The sequence below is a fragment of the Rhinatrema bivittatum genome, chromosome 1, assembly GCF_901001135.1.
Source record: "Rhinatrema bivittatum chromosome 1, aRhiBiv1.1, whole genome shotgun sequence".
NCBI lineage: Eukaryota > Metazoa > Chordata > Amphibia > Gymnophiona > Rhinatrematidae > Rhinatrema > Rhinatrema bivittatum.
This window is the reverse complement of record NC_042615.1, coordinates 311,332,377-311,357,708: the sequence shown is the minus strand read 5'-3', so window position 1 is coordinate 311,357,708 and position 25,332 is coordinate 311,332,377. Positions and strand designations below refer to the sequence as shown.

Below are 25,332 nucleotides of genomic sequence, written 5' to 3'. Positions count from 1 at the left end.
ATAATTTTCTCTGATTAGTTTTAAATGTTCTACTTGCTAATTTCATGGAGTGCCCCCTAGTCCTTCTATTATCCGAAAGAGTAAATAACCGATTCACATTTACTCTATCATACCACCCCCCCCCAGCCATCTCTTCTCTAAGCTGAACAGCCCTAACCTCTTTAGCCTTTCCTCATAGGGGAGCTGCTCCATCCCCTTTATAGATTTTTAAAACCTTTCATACCAGCTGTGCAATCATCTGTACAAGATACAGGACATATGTTAAGAGCTCTTCAAGAAGTGGGTAAAGTAACATAGGATACTGAATCCCTGTATACTAATATTCCTCAAAATTCAACTTTAGATATTGTCCATGGTACATTAGAGTTTCACCCACATCCATATACAATTCCTATAGTTTTTATTCTTGAATTGGTTCAGCTTACACTGTTTAACAACTATTTTTTTCTTTTGAGCAGAATTGTTATGTACAGACGTATGGAGTAGCTATGGCTGCCACAATGGCATCGGATATAACTAATTTATGTGTGGCAATTGGAAAAAAAAAAAACCCACTATTGTATTACTGTGTTTAAATATATTAAATCCTGGCATCGATATACTGACATTTTCTTTATTTGGACAGCATCCATTTTGCATTTGAATCTCTTTATGAAATGGCTTAATTTGGCAGAAAACTTTAACATTCTCTATGCAGTATGATTGGAATAGTCTGCCCTTTTTGGGCACTGTAATTTTAAAAACAGCAGCCACAGCTGTGGATGAAGCTATTTCATAAACCGATGGTTAGGAAAAAATTTCCAGCGGTTTCAAAGTAACCATCCCAGGCAGTTACAAATGAGTCTGCTCATAAGTCAGTTTTTGAGGCTGTGTCACATATACTCTGACTTATTATGATTTTAAAATCTCTGCTATGGATTTGGCCAACAGATTTTTTTGAATTAGGGTTACATGCTCATGAGAATTAAGGCAGCTTATAAATGAGCACTGTATGCAGTTATATCAGCAGCAGGTACTGAATCTACGTTGGTATGGGTGCTATGACATTCTAACAAGTCTAAGTTTGCAGCATGTTCTGTCATTTCATTAAGTATTTACAAATCCACTGTGTATCACATTTTCAAGAGGCAGAAATATTAAGTAGTATGATCAGCATTGCCCATGAATGAAGAAGCCTTAGATTTGACATCAATATGGCATACGGCTTGTGGCAATTGGTTTGTTTTTTTTTGCTATCAGATAATTGAAGGGACATATTGGATTTATCCAACCACTGGTATGAAATACATTGTGCTATTTAATGATCTGTCCCAGTCAATTGATTTATATGGGATGAACTAAATATGCCATTAAAACCTACAGAATTCAAAACAGCATCATATTTGAAAATAATACCAGCTGATACCACGTAGTCTCTTCTATAGAAGGAGTAACCTCATATGATAATGGCGGGCTTTACTCAGCCCTGTTAGCCATTTATATGGTTGTGCAGTCACAAAGATACTTTCGGACCGTCACAAATTTTATAATCATCGGTTACTCAGTATTACATTTTTTTGGAGATTTTTGTGCCTTTTAGATATTTTCAAACTTGCATTATTTAAATCACAAGGCAGTGAGATTACACTTATCGTAGCAGGGATTTTGCAGCAGTAGTCTCAACAATGGCCCTAGCCCGACACGGCTCGTGTTTCTGTCAGCTTCGTCAATAACAGAAGCTGATGAAGCTGACAGAAACACGAGCCGTGTCGGGCTAGGGCCATTGTTGAGACTACTGCTGCAAAATCCCTGCTACGATAAGTGTAATCTCACTGCCTTGTGATTTAAATAATGCAAGTTTGAAAATATCTAAAACGCACAAAAATCTCCAAAAAAAAGTAACACTGAGTAACCGATGATTATAAAATTTGTGACGGTCCGAAAGTATCTTTGTGACTGCACAACCATATAAATGGCTAACAGGGCTGAGTAAAGCCCGCCATTATCATATGAGGTTACTCCTATAGAAGAGACTACGTGTTATCAGCTGGTATTATTTCAAATATGATGCTGTTTTGAATTGTTATTGATTTACATCATATATATACAGTTTTTTTGTTTTGATTAAAACCTACAGATCATCATAGCTGTAACTACACTGAAATAAGCACCTATTGTATGTCACTGGATGACTTATGCCCATGTGTTTGCAGAGCTTAGACAGACAGTGATAGAACAAAGTTATACTTTTGGGACGAGGGGGTTACATTATTATTTCTCAACTAGTGTGAACAATTTTGGATTTTTACCTTGGGCTCTGCTCAACTTCAGGGTTTGAATGAAGAGTTAAAATGGTGTTCTATTAACTCATATCAGGCAAGCTGGCCTTTCAGTGGAATGTGACATCATTGCCTGTGATTGGGTAATTTTTGTTTAAAAAGCTCTGATTGTGCTCCTCCACCTTTTACAGAGAAAGCATGTAGATAATGAAAACACAAGATAGATGCCTATTGCCACACTATGCTTGTAAGATCCTTGAATCCCCAATGTAGATTTTTTGTTAGACTGGGTGTAACATCTTTGATCTTCAAGTTAAGAAAACGAAAATGTATAGAAATTAAATGTTACTATGTAGACTAAAGACTCTTATAGGACCAATGATTATAAATTTGAGCCACCACAATGTTAGGGTGGTAAGTTCTTGTTATGATGGCCCTTTTTATAAAGAATTTGATTAAAATAAATATCTAGTGGCTTGAGGGTATATTACCATTTTTTTTTGGGGGGGGGGGAAGATATTATATAGGTTGTGCCACATTATTTCTTCCCTATAAAGGACGACTTTTTTGTTATGCATGAAATTCAGTCAAATTTCTTTTTCTGTGTATGGCCAGATTGAAAACAGGACAATTGTATATTCTGTTCTTGCTTAAGTAGGGCATAGGATAATTCCTTCAAAAGCAGGCGTGTCCTGTATAAGCAGGACATCTGACCAACCTGCAACAGGCATGTTCTGCTAAATGGCAACAAAGACCTGTTTGACAGTTTATGATTTTTAATACCCAAATAAGGTGAAAACACACTGAAAATGCTTTGCATGGATAATTTAATTCAAATTAATGTCGTTTAGAAGTCCAGCATGAGACACGGTAACAAATTCACAGAATATCCACCAGATCCAGTTAGCAAGCTCTAGATGTTTCCCTTACCTTGTTTTACTCGTGTCACTCCTTCTCCAACACTTTCAACAATCCCAGCACCTTCATGGCCCAAGATCACTGGGAAGCAGCCTTCTGGGTCAGCGCCGCTCAGGGTGTAGGCATCAGTGTGGCATACAGCAGTGGCAGATATCTACGGGGATTATCCAAACATGAAACCCCTTGCCTGTGTTGTGTAATTAACGTATCTAAAATAGTGTTCCATGTCGTGAGAAGTGAAAAGCAGCTATTGCTGACCTGTGTTCCCAATGGGAACTGTATCTTCTGTGCCCTTTGGGATATTTTAGATGTTCATGCAGCAGACAATAATTCACATTTTGGGTCAATTCAAAGTTTTGTCATCTAGTATCACTTTAATTAGTTAAACTGTTCTCTGCATTTCTGAGAGCGACCATATTAGTAAAGGATCGGCACTCTCACACAACTTCACTGGAGCCCGCTGATTTACATACAATGCATGAACTAATCTATGGCAACTGGTGAATATGTCCAAAACATGCCTGCCCCCACGGGCTCAGAGGAACTGTTTAAACACAAATAAAGCAGTTCAGCAGTAAAAAATAATACAGGTGGCCTTATCATTGATATTATTTGCTCCTTTGATGCATGGGCCTTGCTACCTCCCCCCCCAAAAAATGATAACATTTTATTAATTTTCTCCCAGTACTAGCAATTTTAGAAAGGCCAACGTACGAGGCAGGGGACCAGGACTTCTTTTAATACTATGGACTGGCTGTGCTGTTGAAAGTGTCTATGGTGCGGGGAAGACAACAAAGCTATGCAATGAGGTAACAGAGCTGGCACTAATCAGCCAAACACCACTAAACATAATTCAAGTGAGCTGCATCCTATTGCCTCTTGCAGCAAGATTCTTACAACAGGTGGCTTTCTATCAGAAAAGGGAAATATGAGGAGGCTAGGAAAATACCAAAAGCACTGTGCATGATGGCTCTCAGATAAGGGAGAGTGAGCAAAGGGCCCTTACAGCTGAGAATAAAGAGAAAGTTTTCCTTAGCGTTCAGGTAGGTCAAACCCAATGAATGGGTTTTGCACCTCTGTCAACAGATGGAGACGGAATAACAGCTGACATCACGGCCGTATAGCCCCCCCTCCCAATATCAGCCTGTCAGTATTCTCCATCTCCAGCAGATGGTGGACATGCATTTCTCTTCGTCGGAGTGCCTGTGAGTATAAAGAGAAGATAGAAGGAATTGAAAGGAGATACTGGAAAGACAAGAGCACTGCTTGCCTCCTGAGATGATACCATTTGGTCCCTCCCTCAGTAAAGTGCTCTCAGTCCAATAGCCTTGTCTGCCGTGTACCAGAAATTTCAATAGCGGTTGCAAGCTGAGAGAGGCTCAGCGTTTCTGGCCCTGGATGTATTTTCCCATCCGCTGGGAACATCAGTTTTGTTATTCTGGATCGTCTTTACCAGTTTCAGGTTTTATCTTCAGGCTAGCCATGGCTCATGGTGGCGGTAGCAGCATCTCTCCACAAGAAGTGCATTCTAGTTCTCCCCTCTCTGAATGGCTAGTTGATTCGTACCAAAACCATGGAAAAAGAGTCTTCCTGTTTCCCACAGGGTGGTTCCTTGCTACAGGAACTAGGCTCAGTGCTGAATCTGGCCTAGAGTGATTTACACCCATCTCAAACCCTGGAGTATCTCTAGGTTTGGTTCGATATGAGGCGGGGCAGAGTATTCCTGTCGCAGTTTCGGATCCTCACCTTGATCCTTTGGAATCCTTTTTGTCCAAACGGAAGGTCTTATCTACAGGTCCGGAGGTTAATGGCTGCTGCATTAGAAGTGGTTCACTAAGACAGGGCACATATGTGCCCACTGATCTTCTGTTGGAGTCCACAGTTGAAGATCTATGCGGTGAGGCTTTCCTCCCATTAGAGGTGAGGTCCAGTTGGACTAGTGATTACAGGTGGATCATCTGAGGAAAGGTATTTCCCTAACTTCAGGCTGGTTGGTACTCACAAAAGATGCAAGCCTCTGGGACGGGGGGCTTACTGTCAGGAGCTGATGGTGCAAGGGTGCTGGAATGTAGCAGAGCAGCAGTGGATTAAACAGGAAACATGAGTGGTTTGTTTGAAAAGCTGACAATTCACCGAGCTGTTAGAGCAGCTTCTTCTAAGCATATCTGCCTTTCTTATGGCCTGATAGAGCATCAGAGCCGATTTCTTCATCAGGAGAAACTTGGACCTAGGAGAATGGGAGCTGCCAGATGAGACCCTCTGTTCCTGGTGAAGCACTGGGGCCCTATCTAGGCTTGTTGGCGAACTTCAACAATGTGAAGGTTCCACACTTCTTCAGTTGCAGGCGGAATCCAAAAGTGATAGGCATTGATGCTCTTCTTCAGGAGTGGCCACATGGTGCCCTGCTGTATGCATTGTCCCTAGCCTCTGATAGGCAGGTTGGTCCAGAAGGTTACAAGTCAAACCAACACCGTCCTTTGCTGGCTCTCGATTGGGTTTGAAGACTGTGGAACACCAATCTCTAGAGACTTCTGGTGGACAGTCCCCTCAGGTTACCATCTCAGACAGATCTGTTATGTCAGGGGCTCATTCTGCTGTAATTTCCATTCTTCTTTGGGTGCAGAAATTTTCTACTTCTCTAGCCTATGTTAAAATTTAGTGAGTCATTGAGGCCTAGAGTTCTGAGCGAGGTACTCAATTGCTCAAGATGGAATTTTACAGGACTGCTTGCTTAAGGGTTTGGCCCTTGAAACATTGAAGGTTCAAATTGCAACCCTGGCTTGTTATAGGGGGAAGCAGCATTGGAGTTCCTTTGTCTTCCCATCTGGATGTGTCCTGTTTCTTCAATGGAGTTAAACATCTTCACTACCCATTGGGGCTTCTGGTGCCTCTGTGGGATCTTATCTTGGTCCTCAAGCTTTTGGCAGGTCTGACTTTTCTACCATTGCATACTTTTTCCTTGCGGCTGCTTACCTTGAAACAGTTTTTCTAATAGCAATCTGTTTGGCACATCAGGTCTCTAAGCTGAAGGCTCTTCATGCCATGGGCCTTTCTCTGTATAACCTGGATGTGGTCCAACTTCAGACTCTACCTTCCTTTTTGGCCCAAGGTGGTTTCATTTGGATCAGTCCTTTTCTCTGTCTGCCTTGGAAAGGGACAAATATGAAGTTGAGTACCGCTTTTTGCATTCCTTCAACATCAAGCGTTCTTTATGGCAGTGTTAGGAGGTGATTAAGGCTGTTTGGAAGTCTGATCGCCTGGTTGTGCTCCATGGTGGAGATAACTAAGGAGCACTGGTGATTCGGGCAACAATTGCCCATTGGGTGAAGGAAGTCATTACGACAGCCTGTGTGGCTGCTAAAGTTGCCTTACAAAGACAGATTAGACCGCATTCCACGTGGGTTCAGGCGGTACTGTAGGTGAAACAGTTTTTGTCAGCTGTTGAAATTTGCCGAGTGGCGACATGGTCACCTTCGCTCACCTTCAAGCATTACCCCTTGGATGTTAGAGATAGGGATGACACCGCGTTTGCACAGGTGGTATTATCTGGACCACTGGCAGTCTCCCACCCTTTTCGACGTTAGCTTTGTTACATTCCACTCGTTGGGACTGACCTACCCGAACACTAAGGAAGTAGAAATCACTACTTACCTGATCATTTCCTTTTCTTTAGTGATGGATAAGTCAATCCCAGACCCGCCCTAGGCTGCCAGTGTTTGAATTGGTGGTTAGCATTTCTTAGGGCGAGCTATCCAGAGTATGATTCCTGCTCTTCATTATCAACTGGCGAGTAACTTCTCTAGCCCTTAGTTTGCTAGATATGTTCCTTTCTTGATTGACTTCAGTGTTCCCTATTAGTGGAGAAACATGAATGTTTGCCTGTTGATAATATTGTTCAAGTATAATCAGTTTGTCCACAGTTTGGCTTTTCCAGAAAATACTGGCAGGCTGATGTCAGGACAGGACTATGTGGCCATGTCGTCAGCTTTTGCTCAGTCTCCATCTGCTGGCAGAGGTACATAACCTACTCGCTGGGACTGACCTAGCCATCACTAAAGAAAAGGAAATTATCAGATAAGTATCAATTTCTCCTTATCATTAAAAGATTTTGCAGACGCAAATAGGAAACATTTTGAAATTTCTTTCTAGTGAATGTCATGCACTGCTTTGGGAATTGATAGACAGCAGGGGACACAAAAAAAAATCAAAGCAAACAAACAAGTGCCATGAACTCTTGTCTCAACATTTTAACATATGCATCTCACCTTTTCTGTAATAAGTGCTTTGCAATATGCAGATAATACCAAATATGAAAGTCTGTAGTTTTATTCATCTAACTAAATTAACTTATATGCAAGACATGGGGGCATAATACGAGGAATATTATATTTTCAGATTCATCTGGACATAGGAGCAAGTTCAGCACAAATAGACAAAGACAAGGAACAAAAGAAAGCATGTTTGTTTACCTGTAAACAAGATTCTCTGTAGACCAGGGCTTCCCAAACCTGTCACGAGAACCCCACAGCCAGCTGGGTTTTCAAAATATCCATAATGAATATGCATGAGATAAATTTGCATATACATTTCCATTGTATGCACATTTATCTCTGGGATCCCCAGGACAGGTTTGGGGAGTCATGCTGTAGACAGAATGAACTGGCCATAGTGCATGGGTGACGATGGGTATCCTGTGTGTGTGCATGCAGTCTTGGAAAGAATGTAGATAGCACAATAGCTTAATTAATGTGGAATGCAGACACCATTTCAGGAAAGGCATTGAGTAAAAAAATATTTTCTCTTAAACATATTACCCAATAATGTCGTTGTGGCTCTCCTGGTTTTTGTACTCTTTAGCCTTTCATAGAGGAATTGTTCCATCCCCTTTATCATCTTGATCGCCCTTCTCTGTACCTTTTCTAATTCTGCTATATCTTTCTTGAGATGTGGTAAACAGAACGGAACACAATACACAAGTCCCTTGGGCAACTCTTTTAAAATCGACCCTTTAGAGCAGTGGTTCTCAACCTTTTTTCTGTCGGGACACACCTGACAGATGGTTCTCACATGCGTGACACACTGACCCATGATCGTCACAGGGCTAGATGTAAATGTACAGTTTGCATCCACGGGAACCCCCCTGATCCACAATAATGGATGTAAAGCAGAATTATGACATTCCCCGTTCAACTCACTCTACAAAAAAGATATTCTGGTTCTGGTGTCATCTCAGTAACAGCAACTCAAACTCCTTCTACTTTCAGGCTCAATAGCCCTACTTATGAAAAGACAGCAGTTTACCACCAATGCATGTCCTCTTGAGAAAACGCAACAAATAAGACTGATAAAACACTTACATGCTAGTAAAATATCTCTGTAACAGACACAGAACCGACCTAACATACTCCCAGGATCTGTAGTAATGCACAAACTAATCCACACACAGTTACACCTGTATTATGGAATACACTCAAACAGGAGCAACCCTATCTATGAAAAGGCAACACTACAAATATTAAATCAGGCCCTAAAAACCAATACACCTCTTATTAGGAAAACAGAACTAGCAAGCAGCTATAGATCCCCACACAGAAATAATTGTAAAACTATACTAATAAGCAGAATAAATGTTTCACAACAACTATGAACAGAATAACATCCAACAATTAAAAACTCATAAAAACTATTAAAAATTCTCCAAACACCAATAAAATATTTCAAAAAAAGCAGACACATCACATAATATTAAATAATTAAAATAGCAGTCAATCAAGAAAAATAAACTTAAAAAGCCACCTTTACTTACCCCCTCCAGCAGCTTTCCTACTCCTCTTCCATGCAGGCTGTAGCACACACCAGAAGCAGCAGTAGTGGCTAAGCTCTATACTCATGGTCCTCTTCCTTAGGGCCCATGTCTCTCACACACACACACACCATACCAGTCATGCCCCCATGACCAGTTTCTGTCTCTCACACACCAATCATCTCCCAGTCTTTGGCACACACACACACCAGTCACCTTCCTGAACAGTTTCTCTCATGCCATACACACACACACAGGCTTCCCACTCCCGTGTTCCACTTACATATATGGGCTTCTCACTCTCATAATCACTTTCTCTTTCTCACATACACTCACCAGTCTCTCACTCCCATGCTTGTTCTCTCCACATGCACAGGCTTCTCATTCCCATAATCACTTTCTTTCTCTCCCACATACACACACACACCAGTCACCTGATCTCTCTCATGCATACACACACAGGCTTCCCACTCCCATGTTCTCTTTCAGATATACAGGCTTCTCACTCCCATGCTGTATCTCACACACTCCCAGCTTTCTCACTCCCATGCTCACTCTTCACATGTACAGGCTTCTTATTCCCATAATCACTTTCTTTCTCTCTCTCACATACACGCAAACACACACCAGTCACCTGATCTCTCTCATGCATATACACACACACATAGGCTTCCCACTCTCATGTTCTCTTTCAGATATACAGGCTTCTCACTCCCATGCTGTGTCTCACACACACACAGGTTTCTCACTCCCATGCCCACTCTTCACCTGCACAGGCTTCTCATTCCCATAATCACTTTCTCTCTCTCTCTCTCTCACACACACCCGTCACCTGATCTCTCTCATGCATACACACACACACAGGCTTCCCACTCATGTTCTCTTTCAGATATACAGGCTTCTCCCTCCCATGCTGTGTCTCACACACACCCAGGTTCTCACTCCCATGCTCACTCTTCACATGCACAGGCTTCTCATTCCCATAATCACTTTCTCTGTTACACACACACTCAGTCTCTCTCTCATTTCCATGCTCGCTCTCCACATGCACAGGCTTCTCATTCCCTGAATCACATTCTCTCTCTCACATTCACATACACACCAGTCACACCGTCACCTTACCAACCAGTCTCTCTCATATACATGCACACACCCAGGCTTCCCACTCCCATGCTCTCTCTCACATAATCAGGCTTCTCACTCCCATGCTTTCTTTCACATACACCCCCACAACACCAGGCTTCTTACTCCCATGCTTTCTCACATACCCAGATTTCTCACTTCCATGCTTTTTCTCTCTCTCTCTCTCTCACACACACACATCCCTGACTGTCTCACACTCTCACATACACATCAGTCATCTCCTTGAGCAGTCACTTTCATTGTCTCTCACATATACACATACATCAGCTCTCTGACCAGTTTCTCTCAATCACACACATACTCTCGATCAAATACATTATCTCACTTACACACAGGCTCTCAATCACACACATTCTCTCACTTACACACAGGCTGGCTGGCTGCTTCTCTCTCTTTCTGTCACTCACTTCCTCTCCCCCCCCCCCCAGCACAAACGGTAGCTGCTCCTCCAGCCCCCGCAGGCCAAGAAGGAAGAATTCCATCGATCGCAGGAGGCTCATGCTGCTCTCTCCTTTCCCTTCCGCTTTCTCCCCCAGAGCAGGAAGATCAGCTGCCTCTCCTGCTGCCACCGGCCTCCTGCTATCTTCGGGCGTCCGAACTTCCTGTCGGGGGGGGGGGGGGGGGTAGCGGAAGCGCAGCGCACAACGTCCGCTTCCTCCCTCCCCCCCCGCCCCCGCAGGAAGATCGGCGGGCTGTACGGCCCGACGCCCGAAGATAGCAGGAGGCCGGTGGCAGCAGGAGAGGCAGCTGATCTTCCTGCTTTGGGGGAGAAAGCGGAAGCTGTGCGCGACGCTTCCGCTCCCCCACCCCAAGCAGGAAGTTCGACGGACCATACGGCCCGACGCCCGAAGATAGCAGGAGAACGGGTGGCAGCAGGAGAGGCAGCTGATCTTCCTGCATTGGGGGGAGGAAGCGGAAGCTGCACGTGGCGCTTCCGCTCCCCCCCCCGAACAGAAAGACCGGTTGGCCATACGGCCGCAGCAGCGCTTCCCCATGTGTGCCGTGATGGCGCGCGAGGCGTGGGTTCTCTTGCGGCACGGCCTTTCTTCTTCCCGCGCACCACTTCCTGGTCCGGGGGGGGGGGGGGGGGGGGGAGGGGAATGCAGGCGCGGGAAGAAGAAAAGGCCAGCCGCGGATGCCACAGCTTTTTTTTTTTTTTTCACCGCTGCCGTTCCCGCTGGGCTTGAACGTGCTGATAGCCCGGCGGCAACGGCAGCAGGGAAGAACGAGCAGCGGGAGGGACCGGGAGCCACGCGACACACCTGCCGGTGCTTGGCGACACACTGGTGTGTCGCGACGCACCGGTTGAGAACCGCTGCTTTAGAGCATAATGGATGGCTTGCAGCTCCAGATCGATTTGTAGATGTCTTTCCACTGTGACTACAATCCTTGGATCCATGCTGCATCTGTGTGCCCTGGAGGCATCAGTAGACAGAATCACTTGATGTGGAGGACCATGCAATGAGAAAGCCACATTTAGAACCTTTGGATTCATATATAACTGAAGGCATGCTTTCATCTCAGGGGCTGTTGAGATTTGGTGGGATAACAGCTCATAGAGCTGATCCCATGGCTTCGGAAACCCCACTCAAGGCTCTGCATGTGCAGATGAATCAAAGGAACTACATAGCAGCCATGTGTCTGAGAAAGACCAAGCCTGATCTTACTAGCACCAAAGGCCCAAAACACTAATAGTAGGATCCTATAACAAATGTGCTGCTACCTTCTTGAATTCTCTTAAATATCCACCATACGTATTAGAGGACCATCATATGTGGTAGTGGTGGCACAGCTTCACTGAGGTCAAAAGGGGAGCATCTTGATAGTGTGCACCCTTCACCACAAACCTGAGGAACTTCCAATGCGCAAGGTGAGTAGGGATGTGTGCATAAACAACTTTCAGATTCAGAACACAAATCCACTCCTTCAGCTGAAGGAAATGAAAAATTGTCTGGAAAGATTTCATCTTGAACCTCTCCCAAATCAACAACTTGTTCAGTCTTCACAAGTCCAGAATAGTCTACAATCTCCCTGACTTCTTGAGTATTAGAAAATATTAGAAAAAGAAATCCTGGCAACATTCCTGAAAAGGGACAAGTTCAACAGCCTTCTGTTGAAGAAGTGACTCCTCCAACTGCAGTGGAGCAGATTGAGAAGGGTCCGAGCTGAACAGTGAAATCCATTGAGTTGCAGGAGGGCAAGAGAAGCATAAGCAATAGCCACAATTTTCAGGACCCTCCATTCCCTGCTAATACTGTGCCCTTCTCCCCAGTGGAGGTAACAGGTCTCAAAGTTGTCAAAAACTGGTCCTGAACTTAGGCTGAGTCCTTTCCCTCTGTTGAACTTGAGCTGGCAGCTGTTGAAAAGTGGGAAGAGCCTGACAGCACTGAAAAGAGCATAAGGGATGTCTTTGGAGGAATGGAAGCAGCAAAACTCCTAGCTGTGATGTCATCTTTGTAAGCAGAACAGATGAAGTGTTTCTCACATACTGCCATTGCTGGATGGAAATCCACCTGCTCTGGATCTAACAATTCCATTAAAGACTTTACCTTTTGCACACACATGTGCAACTACCACACCATGTAGAGCTGGTGAGTCAAAATCCAGGCACTCAACATTGATCATTGGAAGACCTTTTTCCTCCCCAAATGCATATAGTGCTTTTGGATCCTTCCCAGGATGATCATGAGTGTACTTAGCATGTTTCAATAGTAATTTCGCCACCATATAGTGATGATATAGACCATCCCAAAACTGGAGGTGGGGGAAGCCTGGACTCTGTACTTTTAAGTCCAGCTTCTCAGCCATTGGAAGGCAAGATGTTGGCATCTGCCACATCCTCATCTGTAGGTCCTTAAGGAGTCTGTTAACTGGGATACTCGTGATGTCTGTTGGAGATTGAGGGAACTGAAGAAGCCCAAAGACATCCATCTTTGGGTCCTTTTCCTTTCCAATGTTGATGGATAGCGTTTTTGCCAGCTTATCCAAGAACCTGGAATAGCAGAGTTCCTCCAGAGGAGAAATATACTGTGGCAAGTCTGGCAGTGTATCTGAAAGAGCCACCATAGAATCTTCTGCTTCCCCCGACCATGGGTGGGGAACACTGAAGCACGACCCTGACAATGAGGGTGATAAACGAGGAGGAGATCTTCGCTGGTGCAAGGGGAAATGTCCGGTGGGAACTCAGAATGAATTGTTACCATTTCTTCCCCTTTCAGTTCATGAAGGGACTCCCCTGGAGGAGAATCTACCACCTCATGGTGAGGGACTTACTCCCAAGCGCTGGAAGCTCTTGAAGAGAGGTACACATCAGTGCAGGATTTGGGGCAGCCCCACAACGTGTAAACATTTCTTCTGTCTTGGACAGGAAAGATTTGAATCACTCTCTGGTCTTCAGGGCTTAAGGAAGCAAATATATTCTTCACTAGCTCAGATAGCTGGGCTCCCACTGGCTGAGGGACACTGTGCCAGAGTTAAAGAAAAGACATCCTCTTCAGAGATCCAGATCTCAGAATTGTTGGCTTAGCTGAGCAGTCTGAAGGCCGAGATGCCATAGCATCTCTTTCAAGATGGCTGCCCAAAATTTTAGGCCTCAGAGCAAAGAATGACGCATTTAAAATAAAATAGATCAGGCTCATCGAGCCTTAGTACCACTCCTGGACAAGAACAGGAGGCTAAGAGCTATTATTTTACATAGTAACATAGTAATGAAAGTAGATAAAGACCAGATGGTCCCTCTACTCTGCCCAGCAATTTGCTTATGGTAGTTCTTGCCGCTCCAAGCAGGTTAACCCCATGCATTCTATAAAGGGTAGTAACTGCCGCTCCATGCAGAAATGTTACACCATCCCTTTCTTCAAGTCTTTAGGGATCTGCAGTGTTTATCCCATGCCCTTTTGAATACATTAACTGTTCTAGTCTTCACCGTTTCTTCTGGGAGGGCATTCCAGGCATCCACCACCCTCTCCATAAAGAAATATTTCCTGATGTTGGTTCTGAGTTGACCTCCCTGGAGTTTCATATTGTGACATCTGCATAATTTCAGTGATCAACTACTTGTCAGCATGGGGATCTGTTTTACAAAGAAAAAAAAAAAAAAAGATATTTGTCTTTCCTGACTTTTCTCAACTTGCGTGGAATCAGTGACAGAGTTTCTCCGAGGTCAAGCGACAGCTTCAGGAACAGGGCTTTACTTACGCTATGGTTTACCCAACAAAAAAATTGAAGGTAAGGCAAGGTAAAACAGATTAATAACCCAGAAGTTACTAAATTTCTGGAGGAGCTTTCAACTGCAGGAACCTGGATATTATTTAGATGAGAAGCAGGATTTTACTATTTTACTTTTCTATTTGGACTACTGGGGCTGAGTGGAATTTGGAGCACAAGGGTCTGTAGTAACTGTTAGCTGTAATTATGCTTTTCAGTACTTTTGGGAGATGTTATTTTTTCCATTGGGATTTCTATATGGTGCCTCTCTTATGGGTTCAGGATGTTTTTGTTTACTTTAACATTCTCCTTTTTTCCCCCCGAGGTGCAGGATTATGTTTTCTGCACTGGAAACAAACACAATGAGTGCATGGTTACTTGTTTTGTTTTTCGCCTGCTCTGTTTGCTAACCCGAGGAACTGTTTGCTCAATCCTTCACATTCATGCTTTTTGCAAAGCTTGTTCCTAGTGTCACTTCTGTTTATTTATTTATTTTAATATCTGAGCAGTACCTAGAAGGGATTTTGCTATTTTTTCTTACTTTTGTTAACTGAATATTTTGAACCTGGAACTGCTTCCTGCTCAGAGCAGCAGTAAGAGGGGAAGGGTTTCCTGAGCAGTGTGCTCGCTGGTTTAGCTGGACATTTTACTCTTTCAACATGGATTGTGCATTTATTTTATTTAAAATTTACATACCACAAATCAATTTTTAAGTGATGTACAATAAACATTCATAAAATGCATAATACATAAATTATAATTCTGAAAACAAAACAACCCAGTCCTGTTTGTTCTAGTATCCAGTACCAGAGTCCCGTCTTTCTCTTGTCTGCCCTGCCTCGTCCAAGCCTTGTCTGCCCAGCCTTGTCTCAGCTAGTACAGACTCAAAACCATGATTATACTGCTGCCACAGAGACCTACTGGCCCCCAGAACCCAAGGGTTCAACCTGCGGAGAAGGGGACTGGCTAGGCAGAAGACTGGTCCATATTCTGTCCAGAGTCTTGCCTTGCAGTACTGTGCCACTCTCCGGGTGGGGTCCCCTAACCCCCTAGTCCTTGACATTCATTTTGGAGATTCTCATAAAAATATTGCCTTATATGCTAATGATGATCTTTAATTTTTGACAGACCCTGATGAATCTATCTCAGCATTACTCTGCTTGCTGGAGAGATGTAACCATCTGTCGGACTACTTGATTAATTATAATAAGTCTATTGCTATGGGTATTGGACCAAGGTGTAGACTACCCTCTTGTATATGGGTTTTCCTCTGATGAATTCTTCAACTAGGTATCTGGGTATTTGTCTCTGCTACTTTGACCGAACTTTATTCCCTCATCTTTTTAGAACCTATTCGGAAGTTGAAATTGGATCTGGCTATTGAACACCACTTTCCTTTTCCCATGATGGGGAGAGTTTCCATGGTGAAAATGAGAGTTTTGCTACATTTGCTTTATTTATTTCAACATGTGCCTTGTACAATATATCTTCTACATCTTTGCTTCCATTAGGGGCGCTATAAATTCCTTTTTTGTGGAGAGGGAAGACTCCTCAGATTAAACTTTCCACTCTTGAGTTGACCAGAGAATGTGGGTCTTGGATGTGCCTAACATATTTGTATTACTTATCTGCCCAATTGGTAGGGATAAGGGGATAGGTTAGTGGGGATTCTGTGGCTTATCCATAGAGGGCTTTGGAGGAGTTACAATCATAGGGACATAGTCTAGTGTCCATGCTGGGTTACCCTTCCTCCTCTATGATGTTGCTTAAGATAAATGGAAACAGTTCTATTTTGTTGCTTTCTCTTAAGATTTGGTCAATGGTGAATAAGCGTCCGGCATGCTATGGGTGGCTTCCCCCCCACTTTCCTCTCTCTTGAATAATCCCCAGTTGTCCTTGGTAACTTTCTCCTCAAATGCTGTGGGTTGGAAGAAATATGGACTAAGCTTTTTAGGTCAGGTATGGCAGGTCAACTACTTCAGGAAGGAGTAGAAAACATGAGGAGGGATCTAGCGATGCTTGAGGAATGGTCTAAGATCTGGAACCCAAGATTTAATGCTAAATAATGTTGAGTAATGCATTTAGGGTGCAAAATCCCAAGGGAAAGATACAGTATTGGAGGTGAAATTCTTTCAGCACAAAGGATCTGGAAGTAATTGTATCTGATGATCTTAAGGTGGCCAAACAGGTGGATAAAGCGATGGTAAAAGCCAGAAAGATGCTTAGCTGCATAGGGAGAGGAATGGTCATAAGAAAAAGGGAGGTGATATTGACCCTGTATAAGTCCCTGGTGAGATCTTATTTTATTTATTTATATTTATTTCCCGCCTATAATCAAACCAGTTGTGCTAGGATCTCACTTGGAATATTGTGTACAATTCTGGAGACTGAGCCTTGAAAAGGATATAAACAGGATGGATTTGGTCCAGAGGGTGGTTACTAAAATGGTCGGTGGTCCTTGTTCTAAAGCATATGGGGATAGACTTAAAGATCTAAACATATATACCCTAGAGGAAAGGTGAGAGGGGAGATATGATAGATGCATTTATATATCTCAAAGGTTTCCATGCACAGGTGAGCCTTTTTCAATGGAAAAGAGATTCCAGAATGAGGGATCATATGATTAGGTTGAAAGGGAGTAGACGAAGGAGTAATCTTAGGAAATATTTCTTTACAGAAAGGGTAGTGGAGTGTGGAACAGCCTCCTAGTGGAAGTGGTAGTCAGAAAAACAGTATCTGAATTCAAGAAAACATGGGATAAATACAAGGGATCTTTAAAGAAGTGATGAGAATTATAATGCTCAATTAACTGGACAGATGGGTACACTGATGGACCATATGGTCTTTTTCTACTGTCATGTTTCGAGGTTTCTAAAATTGTTTGATTATCTCGGCGAGGAATTTTATGTCAACTCAAATGTTTTTGTATCTCTATCTCCGTACAGATATTTTTTCATCTTAAAGGGGCTGAGGGTGCGTTAAGAAGTAAAAATGGCATAGAAAAAATTTCCAAGCGGTCTCAAAGTAAGTGTCTCTCGGTTTATGGTTACCTACACAATCAGCTGTATGACACAGATCAGTACAATGTTAATTGGGAAATGGAATTCTGATCTTTAACACTAGATGTGAATGATTGGCATGCTATTTGGAATTCTATTAATAAGCTTACTATCTGTTAGAAATCTACAGAATTAGACGGTAACTTTCAAACAGTCACGCAGGCGCACATGTATGCATGTACGCTAGCTGAAGCCAAAGGATGCAGCCATTTTATAACACACACATATATGTGCGCATGGTATACAATCAGCTATACACGTGTACATATACGCACAATTTTACATGGGCATGCACAAATGCCGGCTCTAAACCGTAAGTGTTGGGGTGGGGGGATTTTAAAAACTCATGCTGACTCAATAGCCCTTTTTCCCAGTTCGCCTAGCTAACGGTTTGGACTTCCTAACACCCCTGTTATTTAGCATCTCTTTTACCCTGACTCTTAAAACCCTACTGATGCGCCTATTTTTTTAAATTTTATTTTAATATTTACACGCCGTCCATAGCAGAAGTAAAGTTACATGGTAGGGGACCCCAGCACATGCTTGTGCGTGTAAATACTTATGTGCACGTTTCAAGGTAAATTCCTCTAATGCCCATGTCCCACCCAGGCCACGCCCTGCCGTAAATTTTTTTTATTAGTACGCATACCGGGAGATACACGCACCCTTGTGGCTTTATGAAATACGTGCGGTGCACACCATCCTCAGACATGTACGTACCTCCCGGCTTTGGTGCGGGTAGGGCTTTTAAAATTGACCGTTTAATGTTTAAGTTACTTCGTAGGTGTTATACAGGTATCCATTATATTGTTTTTTTAAGTTCAGTAATTCCAGCCCTCTTTTTTGGCAGGATGTAGTATAATTGCCTCTTACGTACACATATGGTAGGAATGTTACTTGGTGAGAGGATGCTGGACAGATGTGCCCAGAGAAGCACAGGTTGTAATTGGTCGCTCCTTTTCTCTTTCTCCTTAATTATGTCTTTTGGGAGGTGGGGAAGGGATGGCCTTGGCTGGTTCACCTAAGTGCCTAGCCTCTTTTTTTTTTTTTAGTTTTTTGTTTTTACATGCAGCGTGAATAACTATTGCTTTTTTCTGGAAGTCAACTCAGACGACACATCGATGGAGAATATCACGTATTTGCAAAAGAATCACCTGAAGGGTTATGAGCAGGTTTGGGATCCTTATTGGTCACGGCGGAAGAATCAGCCTTAGATGAAAGTTTTGCTGACTACCTCTTACTCTCTATATGGTTATGATCTCCTGGGTGCATTTATGAATGTTTTTTTCTAGTTGTGTATGGAATTTTCTCTCTGATGGCTTATGGATGACTATGTAAGACTTATTGTTTTATGTCCAGCATTTTTCAAAATAAAATGGTATTAAAAGAAATTCTGATCTGAACATTTATTTAGTTCCACATAAAAACAGCTGTATAAAAAAAAAATTATGCTCCCCTATAGGAACAAACAAGAAAATAAAATAATCAGATTAGATGTTATAAAAAGTTATACTTTTTTCTTTATAATAAATTATGTAATTGATTCAAAACTTCAATTTAATATGGATGAAAAATCCAATTCATACTACTATCACTGTGGTTATCTTACAGTCATATTTTATAGTACTACTACATATGAAGACTGAAATGTTAACCATTACTGGCAAAAAAACATCCATGTTAAACTAACAGATAAAATAAAAAAGCTGATAGAAATGGCATGTGATAACTATGATATAAAATAAGTTTGCTCAAAAAATTGCCACAATGAATATGCATGAGAGATCTGCATACACTGGAGACTTGGTGTATGCAAATCTCTTCTGTGCATATTCATTAAGGATATCCTGAAAATTAGCTTAGTTAGGTGTGCCTCCAGGAGAGGGTCGGGAAACACTGCCCTATCTAACAGCAAAATGCTTGCAAATCAAGCTGGAATAGTCAACAAATTTTAATTTAGTAAGTTGGAAAAATAGTAGGCTTGAAAAATAAGGAGTATGTTTAAGTAAAATAAGATACAACCCCCCCTCCCTCAACAAAAGCCTATGTTTCACCCCTAACGAGTCTTCCTCAGGGGGACAAAATGGGATGACGAAACTTCAAAATTTGTCTGCTGACATAACATCTTTGTTATATTAGCTTAGTCCTAAGACACTAGCTTTTTTTTTTTTTTTTACTGCTAGTGCTATTCTAGCATGTTGCTATTTATATCAGCATTAACAGCACAAATTTCAAACCTGTTTTCTGGCTATCACTGTAAAGCTCAAAGAAGTTATGTCTAAAGAGTTATCTCATTAGCTTAAACAGTGTTATCAGTATCCTGGATCTGATAATGTAGCTCAAGTTTTGCTAGTATAAAAACACTGTCAGCCTCTCAATGCAATAAAGCTGTCAACAGTCTTGCTCCTGGCATTGTAGCCAACATTTCTAATAACTTCTTCTGAAAAAAAACAAACCAAAAACAAACCCCAAAATCAACCCACATTATTAACCCTACCAAATTAAAAAAACAAAACAAAAAAATTAATTTATGAAAACTGATTAGTGCTCATCATTTAAACAAGAATTTAAAAAAACCCCAAAACATACCTTAACAGCATGAAACTCCTACTTCTAATCTTGCAGCCAGCAAACTGTTGCCATTCATGAACAAATTAAACCACCTCTCCCAATGATAAAACATCAGCCAATCAGGGTGCTGAATAATGCTTTAAGCTATAGTACCCCCCTCAAAAACATGTCTTAAAAAGTGTTTAGTGCATCCACACCCATGGGCGTAAACCATCGGGTATGAATGTAATCTCAGTTCAGTGCATTTCTGTTCTTAGCAAGTGGCGCTCAGCTCGCTGCCACAACCCAAATAAAAACCTGTGAATGTGCGACAGGGCCACAATTTACCTTAATGCGGACTTCATGAGCCCGTGGTGGTGCAACCTCCACCTCCTCAATAGAGAGCGGTTTACCAGCTTCCCAGGCAACAGCTGCCTTGCACTTAATAACCTATTTTGGGGGGGGGGAGAGGAAAGAAAGAGAAGTAAGAAGAAAGATACTATTAGTTAGAGTAGTAATGTTATTAAAACACAAAACATTAGCTGAAACTTCTGGAAGAAACTGCTTCCCCTTTTGGTTGCATTTCAAAATCTCTCTCTTTCATTCTTCCACTTTTACACTATTCCAAAACAAAAGAGGTGTGCATATCTTATTATGGCCAAACCACTTCTTTAAAAAATTATCTTCTCCCGGCCGGCCTGGACTGGTGGCTCAGCGCACTGCCACGTGGAGGACTCATTCTCCTACCATGTGACAGGGGTTGACCAATGGCACCGGTAGCCCCTGTGACCTAGTAAGGTCAAAGGCTATCGGCGCCATTTTGAATACAGGCAGCAGAGGGTGTGAGTGCAGGAGATGGCTCCCCGCTGGACCACCAGGGAGCTCTGGTAAGTCTTGGGGGGGGGGGCGGTTTCAGGAGGGTGGGGGTTGTAGTTAATTTAATAATTTTAGCCGGGAAACGAATAAGAATTAACGTATAAACGTATCAGGGGCCCCCCTTGCCGAATGCAACGTATCTGCCCCCCGACAAATACGAATCCCGAATGCAACGTATGGCGTCCCTCTGCACATCCCTACCACAGACTGCTTTGTTCATGCTACTGTGGTTTTAAACAGCATGATCTATGCACAACATTAACACTGCTTCAATAGTCAACACCGTAAAACCGAGATTAGAGCACAAGCAGATGTGAACTGGAGAGTTCTTTGTATGCTGCTACAGTTACTTTTACTTTCTCACTGGAAGGAACATGGTGGAAAGCAACTCTACGAATAGTCCAAGACAAAATGTTTTATATATGACAAATACTGTATCACTATCAATTGTCATTTTGTTACAATATATGATTTTAGATTACAAAAGAAAAAATATACAAATTGAGATGCAGGACAAGTCAGTCTTAGAAATACAGCATCTAACGGGGAATACAGTTTGCATAAGGCATGTTTCCTGTGTTCCCTCAAACATTTTTTTTTTATTTTTATTTATTGATTTTTTAATAATTACAAAGCATTTCCATCTTTGTACAGAAAAGATAAGAAACAATAACATTCAATCCATAACATACAAATATTTCAAGAAACAATTCTTTCTTTAGTCCCCAATTATTAGTGTGAGGTGGGGGGGGCACCACTGAGCAATAACCTAGGATTCCCTCCCTCCAGGGGTTGTAAATGCTGCTTCTGCAGCACCCCCAGCACTGGCTGGTCAGTCTGAAGATTTAAAGATGGGCCTAGAACACAGACCAGGCCTCCCGCATGGTCCAGTATGGCTTCTGAGCCACTAGAATAATCTCTTTTTCCTTAATAAAGGTACAATATCAATAATTCACATTGCTCTATGCCATTATGCAGCATTATGGCTAATTCTTCTACTACTGTGAACCACACACTGCATCAGTGTCACTGTTTTGTCCTGTAGTAAAGTTACCTAACTTGATAAACAGAAAGGGAATGTTAGCTCACAATAATAGTTACTTAAATAAAATTTTAAAAAGCCATCAAATAGTATTTGGGTAGAGGTGATCGCCTTTCTTATCATTACTAAGGTAACTTAAGCATCTTTAACTGTTATTCATATAAACATAAGATCTCTATCCAACTACTTTTCCTATTTTAACTGGATGAAGATTGCTGGAATTGGATTTTATTACTCATCTTTCCAAACCTAAGCTCAAGGCATGTTACATTTCAGGTACAGTAGGCATTCCCTGTCCCACAGTTTTTACAAAATAAGTTTGTAACTCATGTATAGAGGGTGAAGTGACTTGCCCATGGTCTTGAGAAGCATAAGTGGAAGAAGTGAGCCTTCAAACTCTAGCTGCCCTGATTCTCACAGTACTGCTTTAACCTTTACTCCCAGTGTCCTAAGAGCCATCACTCAGGACAGACATTAATCCACCCACACCAGGCCCAGCGCCTGGTGTGGGTGTGTAAACCATGCAATTGCACAGTGTGGAACACCCAGGTAGGCGTCAGGAGCAGGTAGAGTCAGAAAGCCCATGGGGCCACTGGTGGACCCCATCCTACCAGTAGTGGAAGAAACAGAAGGCCCATGCGGCTGCCGGTGGGCTCCATTCCACTGGCAGCAGAAGAAGCCCATCCTGCAGTTCCTCCTCAGGTGCTGGCTCTCCCCATTGAAGATGGTACAGGCTGGCGGTGGCAGCAGCAGCAGCAGAGGAGGAATGACCGTGGACCCTAACTGCCTCCATTGCAGTGTGTGTGTATGTAAATGGGAGGCTGCCTGGGATGGGTGTGTGGGCGTGTGAATGTATTTATTTATTTACACTCACTTATATACCGCAAAGTCATAAGACATTGATGCGATTTACAAACTTAAAATACAAACATAAAAAATAAATGGACAAAATAAAAAGACAAATGTTTCAAAATGTCATTTTGAAATCGAGATCAGGGAGAATGTGAATGTGAGGTTGCCTGTGTATGTGTGCATGAAAGGCTGCCAGTGGTGTGTGGTTGTGAGTGGGAGGCTGCCTGGCATTTGGGTGGATGTGAATGGGATAGGGACACACACACGCAGCTGCAGATGGGTCCATCCCACTCCCACTAATCCACAACAATCTCAAAGTGACTGGAAATTAAAAGTTCCCAGGTATGAAAAGTGTGAATTTTAGTTTTATTTTTCAGGTTTTATTTAATGTGTCTGCTGTTTTGAAATATTTTATTGGTGTTTGAGACAGTTAAATAAAAAATTGTATGCAAGTTTTTAATTATTTGATCTTTGTCATTTGCTTTTGGAATTTTATTATGTTTTTACTATAAGGATTATGTATTATTTTATTTCTTGATTTTATTGTTTGATGTATGAGGAATGGTGATGGTTCTGGTTTTTTGTTTCACTGCACAGAGTGTATGGCTTCTTGTGGTTTCTAGTTCAGGTTTTGTCACTTTTATATTTCTACTTTATGGTTGCTCCATTCTGTATTTACTAAGGATCTTTTTATGTGCTGCATGTGTGACTGAGGTGAGGTATTCTCTTCATAGGAAGAGTCTTAGTGCTTTTGCAGGGTCAAACCCACACACAACACATTACAATAGGCCTAATTGACAATTAATAATGGTCACCTTGGTCAATCAATAATCATCATGTATTCAAATCAACTTGCTTCAACCAAACAAAACTATAATTGACGCTACATGATGTATTCAATAATTTTGAAATATTTGAAAAAAATTGACAGGAAAAAAATTGTTCATAGGAAAAAGTTTTATTATGGAAAGGGTTGTGGTTTCATATTCCATATATATTCATCAATTGATAATATTCCATTACCTTATATTTTTCTAATCATTAACCGCCTTCCAACTAATAAACTTTTATTGAAAAATAATGAAAATTGTCCAGTTTTATTCAAAAAAGTTTTTTTTTTTTTAAAAAGGGCAAAAGCCTCTTCAACTCATTATTTCCCCAACACTCTCCATCAAACATAGCTGAAATGTTTCACAAGTTCTTAATTGCAATTTTTTGCTCAATGTAAAACAAAACAAAAAAAAACCCTTCACATTATTCCAATCCCACCTGATGCTCTTTAATTCCAAAAGAGAATCGATATATTTACGTGCTCCCCATATGGGCTCCAAGCGAGTTTTTGCAGGGATTTCAGGTTGGCATCACAACAGTACATGTAAATATAATTTGTGATTTTTTTTCTCTCAATACAGTACTTTGATATTTTTCATGTAAAATATTATAAATGCATAACTCTTAACTGTGTGTGGAGCAGGTAAGGGGGAAGGTTGGGGCACTGTGCAGGGCTATAAAGTTCACCAAGGGAGGGGGAGTGGTGGTGTCACATTTTGAAGTTTGCATCACAGAAGGGAGCTGGGATTTTTTTTGGTGAGCTTGAGACAGTCAATGAATGAACAAAGGGGGGGGGGACGGGGGGGACACAGTCATTCACAGAGCAGCAAAAAAGCTAGCACCAGCCTTGACCCCCACCATTAAACCTCAGCCAGCGTTTAAGATGATTATATAAGAAACATGGCATTTGTAGCAACAATACCCTTCCAGTTTCTAGCAGGCATGGGTTTGGACTGCATACAACCTAGGGCTGGCTCTGGCTGTGTTAAACAAACTGTGACTGAGTTTATCAGCCATAATCTAATTCCTTTCTGGCCTCAGTTCTACAGTTTGGCCAAACAACATCCTTTGATAATTACAAACACATAGCAGCTGAATTGATAAATTCACTACCCAAAGTAAACATGGGCAAAGTGGTGGCAGCAGCTGGGAAGTTGCTTATTGCACTGGACTTTGCTCCTTACTGGGGAAGCGGGGTAGGGAGGCAGCTGCAAAGCAGCCGAAAGATTCTCGCAGTGAGGGCCGAGCGGCCTGCACATTCCCGGCAAAAAAAAAAAATGCACGAAGACCACTGTAGCAAATAACACTACCTGCCACCACCTCAGGCTGCAAGGAGCAGCCAGAAACTCTTCAATACGAAGCAAACACAGTAAAGGTGCGGGTTTTTCCCGCGAAAGTCAGCAAATACAAACGCGAAGCCCGAAGGGAATAGCGCGCTCCTTCCTTGCACAATGCCGGCAAAACGCAAGCAACTTCCTCTTACGGCGCGCGCCACCCAGAGCACCTCAGACTCCCTGCACCCGGGCGGGCGGGCGGGAGGGAGGAAGGAGGAAATCGGCGCGCGCACGGGTCCGAGCCCCAGGCAACCAAATTCGGCGCGCGAGAGCAGCTGCCACTTACTTTCCCTGCCGTCTCCATCTTGTCGCGTGGTCAGCGCGCCCACTGCTGGCTCCCTTGTGAGCGCGGGTGGGGCGGTCACAGCTCATACGCGCTGTGGCGCCGCCCACGTGCGAGCTAGGGGAGGCAAGAAGTCGCTCAGCTGAGCGGCAAACGTTAAGGAAGGCGGCGAGAGCT

At 42.5% G+C, this 25,332-nt stretch overlaps 1 protein-coding gene across 1 annotated transcript in view; it reads right to left on the bottom strand.

The window, feature by feature from the left end:
• Positions 1-25,332, bottom strand: part of LOC115089283 (alcohol dehydrogenase class-3) — a 61,675-nt gene extending 36,343 nt beyond the window's left edge. The window contains exons 1-3 of the mRNA XM_029597403.1: positions 25,159-25,332; positions 20,286-20,387; positions 3,189-3,330 (exon numbers count right to left, since the gene is read on the bottom strand). Of these exons, the coding sequence (XP_029453263.1) occupies positions 3,189-3,330; positions 20,286-20,387; positions 25,159-25,176 (262 nt within the window). The 5' untranslated portion in view covers positions 25,177-25,332. The remainder of the gene's footprint in view (positions 1-3,188; positions 3,331-20,285; positions 20,388-25,158) is intronic.